Source organism: Schistocerca piceifrons, chromosome X, assembly GCF_021461385.2.
Source record: "Schistocerca piceifrons isolate TAMUIC-IGC-003096 chromosome X, iqSchPice1.1, whole genome shotgun sequence".
Taxonomy (NCBI): Eukaryota; Metazoa; Arthropoda; class Insecta; order Orthoptera; family Acrididae; genus Schistocerca; species Schistocerca piceifrons.
The window spans coordinates 774,552,553-774,567,004 of record NC_060149.1 but is presented as its reverse complement, the minus strand read 5'-3'; the positions used below and the strand labels follow the sequence as shown (position 1 = coordinate 774,567,004).

General features: G+C 35.1%; 1 protein-coding gene across 4 annotated transcripts in view; it reads right to left on the bottom strand.

Annotated features, from left to right (window-relative positions):
• Positions 1 to 14,452, bottom strand: part of LOC124721177 (filamin-A) — a 537,279-nt gene that overhangs the window by 204,923 nt on the left and 317,904 nt on the right. For all 4 annotated transcript variants that reach the window (XM_047246011.1, XM_047246013.1, XM_047246012.1 and 1 more), the window contains 3 exons: positions 9,884 to 10,051; positions 5,467 to 5,597; positions 2,399 to 2,534 (listed from right to left, as the gene is read on the bottom strand). In XM_047246011.1, coding sequence (XP_047101967.1) covers positions 2,399 to 2,534; positions 5,467 to 5,597; positions 9,884 to 10,051 — 435 coding nt within the window. The remainder of the gene's footprint in view (positions 1 to 2,398; positions 2,535 to 5,466; positions 5,598 to 9,883; positions 10,052 to 14,452) is intronic.

Sequence of the window (14,452 nt, the reverse complement as noted above, 5' to 3'; positions counted from 1 at the left end):
CGGCAATATTTCCACTCCTGATAAGCCCTGCGTACTTAGCGACACAACACGTTTCGCCTTTCACGTTAAATCGCAAGTTTCTACGTAACTCGGGGCACGGGCGGTGCCCGTGGTGGAGGTAAACGGAGCTGTACCGCCACAGCAGTGAACGAAATAGCATTAAGATTGGTGAACCGTTTCCTTACATTCTAACATTGTAAGGCGACCGAATAAACGGGTGCCCGTGTAATTCTTATCGACATCCGAGCTTTGACGGAAACGACTGCGACCGATCGGTTGCTACTAATTTAGTGAAACTGCGACTGTGATCGGTTCCAGAATAAATGCTCATCACACAACTGTGTACTGTTTAATATTTCGAAACGATCTGTCCTACACGTACAGTACCTCGATGCACGACAAGGGCAGTGCACGTAAAATCTCTACTCGCCACTTCCGATACACTGCACCGATACAGTGACACGAAACAGTTTTGCAATTTGTCCGAGACATTATAACGTAAATTTGAAATGAGTGATAATCTGCTATCTAACTAGTAAATATAATAAGCCAGAATATGTACTACACATTGGCACGTGAATACTCTCATCAAATCCTGCACCTTTACATAAATTTTTTTGTACATTATTCAATGCCAGTTTGTTAGCTTGTCGTAAGAATAGGTATAAAAATTCTCTCATTTTGATGTTTGAAGTGTGTTCCTAAGGCTTGCACAGATCCGTTTAAATGACTGCTCAATCACTGACAATTTTATGACTATCAGTATCCTTTTGCAGTGCTCAATTTGTGACGGTACACGCCATTACGCTGTACTGGTACCTCTGATGAAAGTAAATAAATAAATAAAATCAGAACCGCAAATTTTGATAAGAGGTATTTTAGAACTTTTGCTGCAGTTGAAGCAATGTAAAACAAACATTGATTTCACACTTTTAAAATGCTCAGGAAAGTGTTAAAATAACGTTTTAAGGCACATAAATTTCGAAAACACCACCTGGAAGGCCACAATACCAGAACTACATTTTCTACAAATCAAGCACTGTCTTTTTGTATATAAAGGCAGTCATCACAAAACTATCCACTGTCACAAAGGTGGAACCAAAGTAATCACCAATATTCAGATAGCTCCCTCACCGTCACTATTTTCAGTCGTTAAATTTTCTAACTGTAAGACTGTAGGGTCACTCTGTTCCTCCAGCACACAGAGATCTTGTATTAACATTTTTACACTTTTTTTGCTGTTTTGTGTGATTGATAAATATTTAGTTCCCCAACTGTCTGGAACCACCAGACAAAAAGATTATCGTAATGAAATATTCAATCACTCTGTGATAGAATAAGTTGTGAAAAGCACACAAATCACATTAATTTCCTTAATACCTACTATCTTACTCTCTTATTCTGAACCAGTTTTCATTATTGTGGCTTAACAAAACAAAACTTGTTTGTAATAAATAAATACTTGTAAAATATATGAAAGTTGTGGTCTTTTCACCATAAAGAAAAGAGCAAGGGGGAGAAAACAGACCGTTAGGTGTCTTTACAGTACTTTGGTTAACCTTCTGAGTGCCAAAATATGCCACTTTCAAGTACCTTGAAAAAACAAACAGTTGCGCATTCATGAATGATGTGAAGTAACAACTGTTTAAAAACAGAAATTGCACCCTGAAATGCAGGTTGTGATTAACAAGCTACATCATTCTGACTATTGCTGGTATCAAGTTTATTGAATGTCATTATTATCAAAAACCACAGTCCAGTCTGCCCTGAAATTGTAAACAGTTGTTAAACTTTTATGAACTACTGCCATTTAAAAGGCCTCACCTGTATTTACAAATCAACATCTTTCGCCCTACACATTTAAACCCTTCCTATACTTCCACAGAAAATATAAATCCAATACTTTGTGAAACAGGAGAAAAATTCATAGTAAAAACTGCTTTGATATTCACTTATTGTCTGTAAGTATTTGTCCATTATGTTTCATCAATAGACAGTAAAGCTACAAACAATGAAACTGCATACTGGAAGACTGCAGGAAGCAGAAGCAGAAAGGTAAAAATTGCTTCTTTCTCTATCTATTCGAACTGTTTATGACATACACTACGAACGAAACATCACAATAAGTACGTAAGTGATGAACTTCCTTTTTGTTATGTTAAATCAGGAACAATGCTTCGATTCATCATTAATCATTTAAACATGCCTTGTTACCATTCACTGCCATTACAATTCACTTGAGAAAGTTACTTTGTTAAATCAAAGACATTCAGAAAACCAAGCTCATATTTGTCATTACTTATCCACACTTTGTGAAACTGTTTCACCATCACAGAATGAAATGCATAGGTTATCAGTCTTTATTTTTACCCAAAATTAGACATATAAGTGTACTTACTGTAAAAGTGTAGAAACCATCAGGAACAGGCTGGCCACCAAATTTGACACTGAGTGTATAATCCCCTGCATCTTTTACAGTGTAATAGATACTAAATGTTCCATCACCATTATCCTCAATGTCTATATCCAAGTCACTGTAACATATTCAGTTTAACTGGTCAGAAGGTATCCTACAAAGTACATTTTCGTAGATACAAGCCGACATCAAAAATGTCAACATAATAGGATAAAATTCTGAATATACGAGGGTTGCAACTTAAATAGTGGCAACTATTTATTCACAACCGATACAAAAGTGTTCCATGTTTGCACCTGCTCCTTCAAAGTAGTCACCAGCATTGTGTAGAACCCATTGCCAGCGATGTAGAAGACATAGTATACCGTTGGCAGAGCTTGTTCTGTTGATGGTGCGAATGGAGTGGTCTAGAGTTACGGTGATTCTCGTATACGACTGTGATGGTGTTATCCTAACGCATTACGTTCCTCCACGGCAGACCGTCAATGCACAGTATTACTGTTCATTTTTGGGACATCACCTGCGACCAGCTTTGCGAAAGAGGTGGTGACACTTTCTGCGCAACCCACGCATCATTTTGCACGACAATGCACAGGCGCATACAGCGCACGCTGTGGCTGCTCTGTTCGGTCGATGGGACTGGGAAGTACTGTACCATCCACCATACTCCCCGGACTTAAGTCATTATGACTTTGATTTGATTCCGAAGATGAAGGAACCACTTCGTAGCATTCGTTTCAGAACTGTTCCTGAGATTCGACATGCAGTAGACCGCTCCATTTGCACCATCAACAGAAGAGGTTCTGCTAACGGTGTACTATGCCTTCCACATCGCCGGCAATGGGTTCTACGCAACACTGGTGACTGCTCTGAAGGACAGTAACAGGTGCAAACATGTAACTCTCTTGTATCGGTTGTAAATAAATAGTTGCCACTATTTAAGTTCCAACTCTCGTATATTACATTCAGTCTTACTTTATTAAATAGTATCAGTTAAAAACCTTCAAAAATAGTTAATACACTTCACTTGGTCTGTAATCATATGCTGCAAACAATAGCACAATCCCATAGCTCAAGATTAATGATATCCATAATTATTTTCTCTCTTATGAAGAAAAATTATTTTATCAAAATATCCTTACTACTATCATTGCACTGGTAGTATATGTGATCTTTCTCATTAAATTATTTGTAAATGATCAGACTTTTCCTTCCTTCCAGTAGTACGAAAACCATTACACTATTTTCTGAAGATGAAGTCAAGTGGTTCACGTATTTCTAAAATGCGTACAAGATCTCTGTCCGCCAGTGCATTAGAATTGCACTTTACTATTATTACCATTGTTAGATGTAACATATCCACTATGAAGATCAATACTATTCTACAATTTTACTTAATACATAAACGCTAATCAGCTACATTTCTTTCAATATCAGCATCTTAAAAATCAGGAAGATTCTATTAAAAGCACAAATAACTATTTTCTTTCTCTATTAAGTACACTACAATACAACTGCAACAATGAGAGTAACATGATGTCTCTTTGTTTAGATGATTCTTAGTGCAATGGCTAACCACTCCAAGTAAGAAGCTCATATGCTTGACCAGTGTTTGTTGTGAAGATCCCAGAAAAGTGCATATTTCATTTATTTTTGAAGTAACTGGAGGAAAAGTTTGACAAAACAGTAAAACAGGTACAATCTTATATTAACACATCATATTCCCAGTGAATAATAGCAGTCATTAAGTAACAAAAGGCAACTTTAGCCATGCAGTCCAATTTAGAATGAAACACTACTAAATTTGCTCTTCAACAGTACAGTTGTCTCATATTCTACAAACTGGCAACCTTCTTACACTGCATTACTTCAAGCTCCCAAGTCAAGACGATTCTCAATGCTTCCACTGGCTAGTAACGTATCTCAATGGGAAATTTGTCTGATGAATATTGTACTATATACAACTATATTTCAATCATATGACAGCAGTTTACATAAATGCATCAAGAAATTTATGTTGTGAGTTACTGATGCCACGAAGCACTTTTTGATTGGGTCTTTTGAACATTACTTCGAAATTCAGATCTCTTCAGTGGTAAAAATGGATCACTATGTGATGTAAATGGCCAGTAATATTATTCATTCATGATAGAACAAAGTACCTGCACTGCTTTGAACACAGCAAAAAATAGCATTTGTCCAATTATGGTCTCACTTTGTAAAATGTACAGTTTCTATCATTTTTATCACGAAACAGTAATCCACTCAAAACTCTCAAGGAAGTATTTCTAAATATCATGAAATAAGTTTGGGTGTACAAGGCAGGGAGCTAAAGAAAAAACGGAATAAAAACTACAGTCTCAGAACAGGTGAATATAAAGTTAAGTTATTCTAAAAAGAAAGCACCAGTCAGCAAGGTGGTAGTGGGAGAAAGTATTAATAGCCCCAGCACGGAAGAGCTTGTGAAGGAATGATACAGAAATCTGGATGTGCTATCTTAGTCATGTTCAGCAGTGCCAACTTAGCCTGAGATCTGCCTCTGCCTACAGTGAGGCAGTTCTCCACATCTTGCCTCAAACATTCAGCACTTCCCAGATCCGTGATTTCCCTCCGAGGAGAAAGGTTAATGTATACCAAGAATTCCCTATGTGTACAGATAGGGAAATATCATCAGCCAAATCCCTCTAGTGCTAATAAAAAAAAGCAGGGAGTTATTCTCAGAATATAGTGACACTAAAGTTGGAATGGTTTCGTCACTACATTATGTAAAATACTCTTGTATATACAATGTAACACATAATTTACATTTTAAATAAAGAGTTTCTCCCAGATGGTAACAAGTACACCTATTTCTGTATCATGTAAGAGATATTTATCACACAGTGACAATTATGGCACAAGACCATTTCCTAGATACTGCAAATAAAGTTATTACTGTTTTCTCTAGGATGACCTCTGTACAGCCTATCCAATTTCTCCCTTCTGCATTATGTATTGAGAGCACAGTTCTATTCTGAACTAAAGGAACTATTTTTATTCTATGTACTTACCTTCCAGAAGTTGAGCGAATACGGCAAGTTACTGCACCATATCCAGCATTTTTAGCATTTACTGTTATGCAGTACTCTTCACCACTTGTCAGGACTCGCTGAATGCCTTCAGTTATCTTACATTTCTCAGCCTGCACCACAAAAATAAGAATGAAGGCAAATAATATATGAAATAAACAACTATCAATTTTCTAGAACATACACCACTATCACAATAAACAACATTGAATTTGATGAAGTCAGCAGTATAAAAGCAACTTTAAATCTCTCACCACAATTTAAACTGCATAGTTTTCAACACAATTACTTCTGTAGAAGTATAGTGGTCTGATGAATGCTTGAGAATAATTGTCATATTAAGGTCATGTTATTCTCTCATATTAAAAGGTTAGTAATACAAGGTTTTAGCTTTTAAAGGGATACCACATTTAATAAAACCGATTTCAACCTCTCTAATGCTAAAGTGTAAATTGGGCCACCTGTTACCAATAAAGAAGTAAAGCAATGAGTAACTAAGCGTGCACCGTACTGTTAAGAGCCAGTTAACTGCATAATCTAAAGTTACATAAAATATATTCAGCAATGAAACAGATAATGCTATTAGTGATAGCCACTGAGTATTCTCAAAAGAAGAAAAAATGGAAATGTTATTTGACAGAAATCTTTAATGATACAGGGAATCATTTGATTGACTTCAGTATTTTCCCTATTCACTGCAAAATTTAAAGCCAGTTGTAGTTGGATTACTCACAGCATAATATAATAAACTGACAATACATTTTGAAAGTGAAAATATCACAGAATATACAATTCGCGTTATGATTATCAGTAAAAGCTATCCTTTTCTGTTCATATTAAGGAACCAGTATGGCCCCAAGTTATTAAAAGTGAGATACCAAACTTATTTCGAGAAGTCAAGATATATCATTATGAAGCAATTAGGAGAGAGTGAGTTTGTTTGAGGTAAACACTGCACTGCAGCATTAAAAACATTACCACAGTGATTGTAAGGGGATTAAACTCCTATATACTACACACATGCAGTCTAGTAGAGGATGGAGAGATTTTATAAGCATCTTTTTATAGTAGTCGCTATCAAGAATTCCATGCACCTTGTAAATGTGTGTGTTCCGACTTTATCATCAGATAGTGAAACATGCCTTTTTTTTGAGTTCTGATTATTATATTGACTCACAACTGGCATTTCATCACCCTGATTGTGGCCAGATCTATTTTTTATCATTGTTTCTGTTTATATGTTCGTATATGCGTATATGTTTATATATTGGCCATTTAGCATGTTTACCATGAAATCGGCTTCATCAAAATACATTTTACATATTCGTAAAAGTATAGTTGTTACTAATTTTTATATTATGCATATATATGCATAACCTGTGCAGAAGAGGAGAGTGGTGATGGATGTAGCTGTAAAACAATGAATCCTATGTGTGTCAATTATGTAACGTCTGTTGAGTGTGTTCTTGGACTTTCAGTTGCTTTTTAATATGAACAAAGTTATCTGGTTTTGCCTACTTTTGCGTTACTTTTATACCATACCCACACTAGCTGGAGTATCACACTAACAGTTGTTCATCTAGAGTCACAGTTGAGACTAGATCTGATTCACCTCCCTTTGGTGCAAAGGTCTAGTCCTACACATTCTACCACACAATCTGGCCTATAACAGTAGTGTGAATTACACACTGAAGATACATAGGATATCTTAAACTTTCTACAGTATTCAGCCCTGTCAATAACTCTCAAAGGAAAAGAAAGACAGTCAGTAGATGTCTGCACAGACGTGGATATATTCTGCGGACAGAGCTACTTCATGGAACCCATGTTGATGTGAATATCTAGGGGTCTATTTATGGACCTCTACAATAATAATTACTTTGTCACTAAAATTAAAGCAGAGTGTCAGCTTTACGATTTTCATCTACTAAGGTTAAACACAATATACATTAATAATTATTTTTTCTTTTTAATCACTACTATTACCCACTTGGGATGGAGGCACCCTATATTGGCTTCAATGCACAGTGTCCTGAGAAAGGTAGATGTGCTGTGGACATCTGTAAGGGCTAAATATGAAGACACATCCTTCTTTCTAGTTTTGCACACATTTGCACATGCATCCTGCTTCTGTCATACCAGCATCTAAATTATGACTTTTCTTTCATTGTACATGAAATGGGAATAGCAATCACTTGTGCAGTTACCACAAGCTGCTACAAAGCTAGCCAACAGCTCTACTATGATACTCTATCCACTGAAATCCTCACTTCATAGCCTGGCTCCTGTTTACATTAATGTTTGGTATAAAATCAGTAACTGTATTAATGTTCCTTTTAAATATATTTGCAGGTACTGAATGCATAACTTATTACACTAAGAAGTGTAGAGCATTAACATGTTTAAACATTATGGTGAGGTAATGTTTATTTGACAAACTAACTATATGGCTGACTTTAAACAGCATATAATGTGTGATGAAAACTTTTAAAATGATTATTTGATTTCCCAATATTGTGGAAATATCATGAAGAAAATTACACATACTCAGTTTCATTAGTTATAACAGCAAGTTGCACCTTATGGAATATATCAAATATACGACAGCCTATGTTGTATAAAAATTTGATTACAATCAGCCTTTTTTTTTTTTTTTTAAGTCAATGGAATGTAAATTACAAGGTCTGACTTCACTCCACAAAAATATAAGCCAGTGTCAGTCCTGCCATCAGAGTTTGAGTGTACCAAAATGGTTTACAAAATTATATTTTTGTGGATACAGACGTGAATGTGGGTAACAGACATGTGCATGCAGATCAGGCAGTTTGTATGCAATGTGGACCCCATTTGTTAATTCTAACAAATTTAAGTAAATCTGTTACTTAAAGCAGCTTTCTCCGCTACATGCTTCAAGTTTATCCATCCCAATAATCACTGAAACAAAACAATTATTTTCATACTGTGAACCTACAGACTTATTACCTCACAATATAATACAGGAACTTTCAGTACATGAATTCAAACACTTAGATAATCTATGGAAGGGTGGGTTAAAGGAATACAATTTTTGTTTACTTTTTATCCTCCTTGACTTGGAGTTTCATGCCTGAGTCTGTGGCCAATATGTCACAACTAGAAACAGAACTCTGAACTCAAACTTAACCAAGGACACACAGACTGTGCAAACATTTTACTTTAAATTTGTGTAAACTCTGCTACGACAAAGTATAAATTTGTGCAAGATGCGTCAAATGCAAAGTGTTCCCAAGTGCACACACAGATTAAAATCACAATTTAACCATCACAAAAATTAGCTCAAAAAACCAAATAGGAAAAAAAATAAGGGACTTGCAAACTAGTCAGATTAAGGTGGAATGTTGTAATTTTCAGAAATTCCTACACGCAGGAAAAAACTCCTTACCGTAGAGATAGAGATAGAAATTATCAAATGACACAATATAGTGGGAAAGTATGAGTTAAACTGGTATCCAATGCTACAAATGACATTAGACATAGATATGAAAAATGTCATCTTGTTTAAGATGACATAACTGTAAGAGACATCTTTATACTGTTTTTAACATTACTGTTGATTATTAAAAAGGAGCCTACATAAAAAATTCTGAGGTGGGAGAAACAAAAGTAAAAGACAGATTGCTTGGGTAATGGTTTTACGTACACGATACTGATGGTGGAACAGTATTATCAATAAAAAGGTCTATCACAAATAATAAATATGAACCAGGCTATACTACTGCAGTGCTGCTTAAGCTACAAGTGTGAGTAATTAGGAGATGGTTATAGACAAAAATTTAACTGTCAGAAAATATCCTGCCCATAAAATTTCATAACGGAAAAGCCATTCTTGTTAAAAGTATTATGGATGTGTGAGAACCTTCCATTAGAGTAGTTTAGGCCATGTAAAATGAGCCTTCCTCAGAAAATTTCACAATAATCTTGAACTACAAGAGATGCTTTACAAACTGTATGTCTAAAATGCAATGGTATGCAGAATTTGATGAACAAGGAAGTCATGACAGAGAAATCGACACACATATAGCAATTGAAGTAGAAAATTTTTTGATGTGTATATAAAGTTAAAATTATGAAAAGAATGGAATTCACTTTGTATAATTATCTGCCACATAAATCATTGTATGTAGTGTACTGCTGTTACCTGTTCGATGCTAATGTGGTACATCCGTTTTGTACATTCAAAACAGATTCTCATTTTAAACATGAGTTGCTCATCTGGAACTATGTTTACATGTTTTATTCATGGTGTTCTGTTATTATAGACTTTACAGAGTTCTAAATATACTGCGCAAAACTTTTGAGATTTTTTGTTCTTTATGAAAACATGGAGCTGACAATAACCTTATCATATGACACTACTTACACTTCCAGTTGCATATGCTTGAACTTGGAATGGAGAATGTGGAACCTCCTTGCCATCATATTTCACAGTCACCTTGTACCTGCCACAGTCATCTGGTACATAAACAGCTTTGAATGTACCATCATCATTCTCAGTTACTTTAACTTTTCTTGGATAACCATCAGGACCCTGTAACCGAATCAGTTTGTTTGTCCTCAGACTAAATGCAGTACTCCACAAAATTAAGGAAATATATTACATTTAATGTAGTGAATAATACTCAGATGGAAATATATTACATTTAATGCAGTGAATAATACTCAGATGGAATATATTACAAAATATTTTGTACACCAATACACGATACACATTAATAAAAAAATGTTGTTTCTTCACATCATTGAAGTATAATATCAGGCAGGATAAAATTCTCTGTGCGAAGAAGCATTTATCTACCCATTTCTTTTGCTCCAATAGTTCAGTGACTGGATGTATTTTTAATAAAAGAGCCTCACAATGAGTTTTACATTTGATACTCATATTTTTAACATGACTAATTTTTTATTGGGCCAGTTATATCATACTGCACAAGCTGTACAATTGATATTGGACAAGTCAAAGAAAAGTTGAAGTAGTACAGTTTTCGCAAATAGTAGCAAATTAAAACTGGGTACATATTCTTACAATTTAATTTTTAACTAACTTTTTTATTACATATTCAGAAATTGTTTTACAGAATAGAAACAGTGGTTTATTATAAATGCCTTTAGTTCAATTTTAAATTTTGGATGCGTAGCAATTTTTATTTCCTCCAGTATCTTATTGTGTAGTATTACATCAATGTTAATTATGCTCCACCGATACATTGTAGTTCTCATGGAATCAGTACTAAAAGCAATATACAAGAACTGAATTTATATTAAAACTCTGCCTTTAAAAATAATAAGGAAACTGCATGGACTAAAGTGACAAATATCAAGTATCTTAAAATAATATGTCATGTCTAGGTGGTTGATCAGTGAAATGTTATATTCCACCCTTTGTTTTACTTTATTTTCTGTTTTTAATACTTACAATGTAATCAGTTATTTGATCACATTCATTTACAGTTTTCAGTGACCTTTCAAATTATTACTTTATTATGATACTTTCTGAAAGAAATAAAATTTGCCCCAGAACATTCAAGTTTCGTATCTTTGTGCCCGAAACAACTTTTAAGTAATACTCCACTTTCCTTCAATATGCCACAGTCATTGCATAGCAGAAATTCTTTGAAAGGTAATGTGAGACATTATAAAGCACTGTTTGAGCATACCAAACTACTCACTCAAACACATACTAATATATGTAGTTAATTTTAAAATCTAGCAATTCAGATTTCCGAGGGAGATATGACAATGGAAAACTATAAAAAGAAACCTACAAAACAAATTAATGAATATTACGAACTGGGAAACCTTAGCTTCAAAAACAATTTCATTTCACTTTGTGTGTACATTTGCACATAGATCAAAACAAAAAAGTAACAGTATTAATGGAAGTGTAACTAATCACTCATCTGATTTGAAGGAGGAGCAGTACCTCGGGCAGCAGTACCTCTCCAGTGATTTCTCGACAATGAAAGGCAGCACAATGGTAAATGGGCATAAGTCCTGACCAGAACAGGCTGTGTTGAACCACTGACACAGAAAGATTTGTGTCCCTTGTATTGTTCAATGTTGAGCCAATACTGTGGACAAAGCTCTACAGTCTCTTATGCTCATGTGGACAACTTGAAAGTCATCACATGCAGTCATCACATTGTGTGGTGTAGTTTCCATTCATCACTAAAACAAGTCTTTTTCTACCCACTATTTCCACCAAACACATCATTGTTCTAGCATTGTGTCTCATACAAGCTAAAAAGTGACAATGTGAGAAACTCATTTCTAAGGGACCGCTCCTGTTCCCCATTTGAAAATCTTCACAAGCTTATAATAAGCCGTTTGAAATCAACAACTCATGCTGACACTTTCTTTCTGCTTTTTTTTTATCTCTCCTCATTGGTGTAACAATGAACTTTTCGGCTAGTCAAGAGGGGCACTACTGGATCTTCTTATATACCAAATTTATGTTCTCTCTGTCCTTCAAGTTTGGATTTTTCGTATGATTCTTTTTGGGTTTTTCAAATTATCACAAACATTTCTCTATTATCAGTCTACTGATTTTGTAGTTATTGCAGAGTGGCTGATATTTGCCACTAACACCAGTCAGTCTCTCACTGAAGAAACTTTATTCACTAAAAGTGGTTCACACTTTTCAACCATAAGAGAGCACCATCATACTATCAACAAATGTTTTCAGTTGTAATTGTAATTTTGACTGAGAATTTTGCAATCTAATATTGTCCTTTTAGAATTATCAGAGTTCTTAAACTAGTCTACTGACATGACAGTATTTCACACAAAAAAAGTGTGTCCTCCAATTGATGTATAAGAAAAATTAAATCCAAATTCTCACAAGGTACATCACCAGAGGAAGAAATAGCCACTGTAAGATAGTTTAAAATCCTTTAGGAAAAAGTAAAATGCAACTGAAGAGAGAAAAAAATTCATAAAACAAAAAGCAGTTTTAGTGCAAAATACTAAAATGTTGCATCATCTAGTCTAGGTGCTAGAAAATATGTGACATCTTAGAGAAAGACAAAATATGAAATTACTTGGAAGTAAGGTAGATATATATTGGTTCAAGATTTTAATAAATTAAAATAATAAAACACACTGAATTGAGTGCTGTGACTTCACCAGTATAGTACAAGTAGAGGAATTAGAGTTACAAGTAGAACCTGTTGCAGAAAATGAAGTGAAAAACATGATAAAATTGCTGAAGACTCCAAAGTGTACCTTTGCAGGAGAATGGAAATGTGTTTTGTTTAAGTATAGAAAACAGTGGGAAACACTGCACAAAATGTGTAAGTTTATAACCAAAAAATAGTTGATATGAACTTTCACAGGGGGAAATATCTGGCAAATTATGAGGCTGCATTTGATTTGTGCACTTGCATTTGCACACATTTACTTAGAAGTTTATAGCATGTACTCTTAATGTTTTCTTGAAAAATATGTGAGGGTTGTTTCTGTGTGATAAAATGTGTGTGCAGTCTTCTATATTAACCACCTAGCAAAAATGCAGATATGTGACTAGCTTTGCAAGTTTGTTGTTGGTTCTACTGTTTTAATAACACAAGCTGTTACAAACAATGAATATGACACTTTAAAAATAATGTTAAGTGCCAGGTTCCTAGCATAAAGCTTTCACAGCTACTGCATACAGAGTTATAACGTACTGCTCAAGTGGAAATTTTATACTACTCACTGTAAGTTGCAAACAACTTCAGTGGAATGAACACACAGGCAGAATGCCAACTGTCTGCTGCCACACACACTAAATTGACATACAAAACAGTTTGTGGAGACTTTCACATCATTCATTTATTTAAGTGTGTCAGAGATTATTTTGGACAGATGCCATGGAGTTTCTCTCTCGGTTCCTATCACAGATGAATTATCAGAATGTCAATACTTTTCTACCACAAACTGGATTTTACTTAGCTGGATTTTCATTCTGATGACTGTCCCTTACAGTGATATCTAAACAGAGAATTTAGAATCACATTTCTTGTACTACATGAGCACTATGTGCATAATTTTAACTTATTTTATTTTTTATCTGACTACATACTGAATAATATCACCAAGATGATAATCTTTTTCAGAACTGCTTACTTGTGATATTTCCTCGAAAATAACAGCAAGATTTGTAAGGAGCATCACACCAACTTCAATAAAGCTCGAGACAACTTATTGTCACACCACACTGCTCATTTTTTCATGTGGTGACTATTTGTCTTACCAAAAATTAATTCTGTGTGTTCCATTCATTTGGAGTATCTTCTCGGAGATGCAATGATCCAAATATTTAAGTGATATCCAAAGCGTATTAACACTTTAATAGAAAGTTCTGGTACGGTGTAAATATTTTGGGTGTAAAGGTAACAACTGAATAGTAGAGGCACTGACTAAGGGTGAATGACATTAGATATCTGGTGTAGGATAGAGACAAGTGTCGTGCTGGAGCTACAGGATATCACGGTCAGGAGGATTACAGGAATGAAGGATGTGTTGCAAGAAAAATTCCCATCTACACAGTTTTGAGAAGTTGGAGTTTGGCAGCAAGGGTCCATATGCCACAGGTTGTGACGGCAACTGAAATCTAGCCTTTTCTGCTCAGGATGCCGAAGGTCTCACTAAGGGATTTGCAGACAGGCACTGTCCTAAACATAGTCCACAGACAGATTTTCCATGACCGATCCTTACACACACCTATTGCCTATTCCACCACTCCAAAGAACCAGCTGCAAAGTACCACTCCCTTCTTCATAGCGTATTATCCTGGAATGGAATAACTGAATTATATCCTTTGCCAAGGCTTCAACTATTTATCATTGCATCCAGAAATGAATTTCCTACCCACAAATGTTCCCAACCCTCTTAAAATGGTATTCCACCTCCCTCCCCATCCACAAAGTATCCTCTTCCATCCTCAACCACA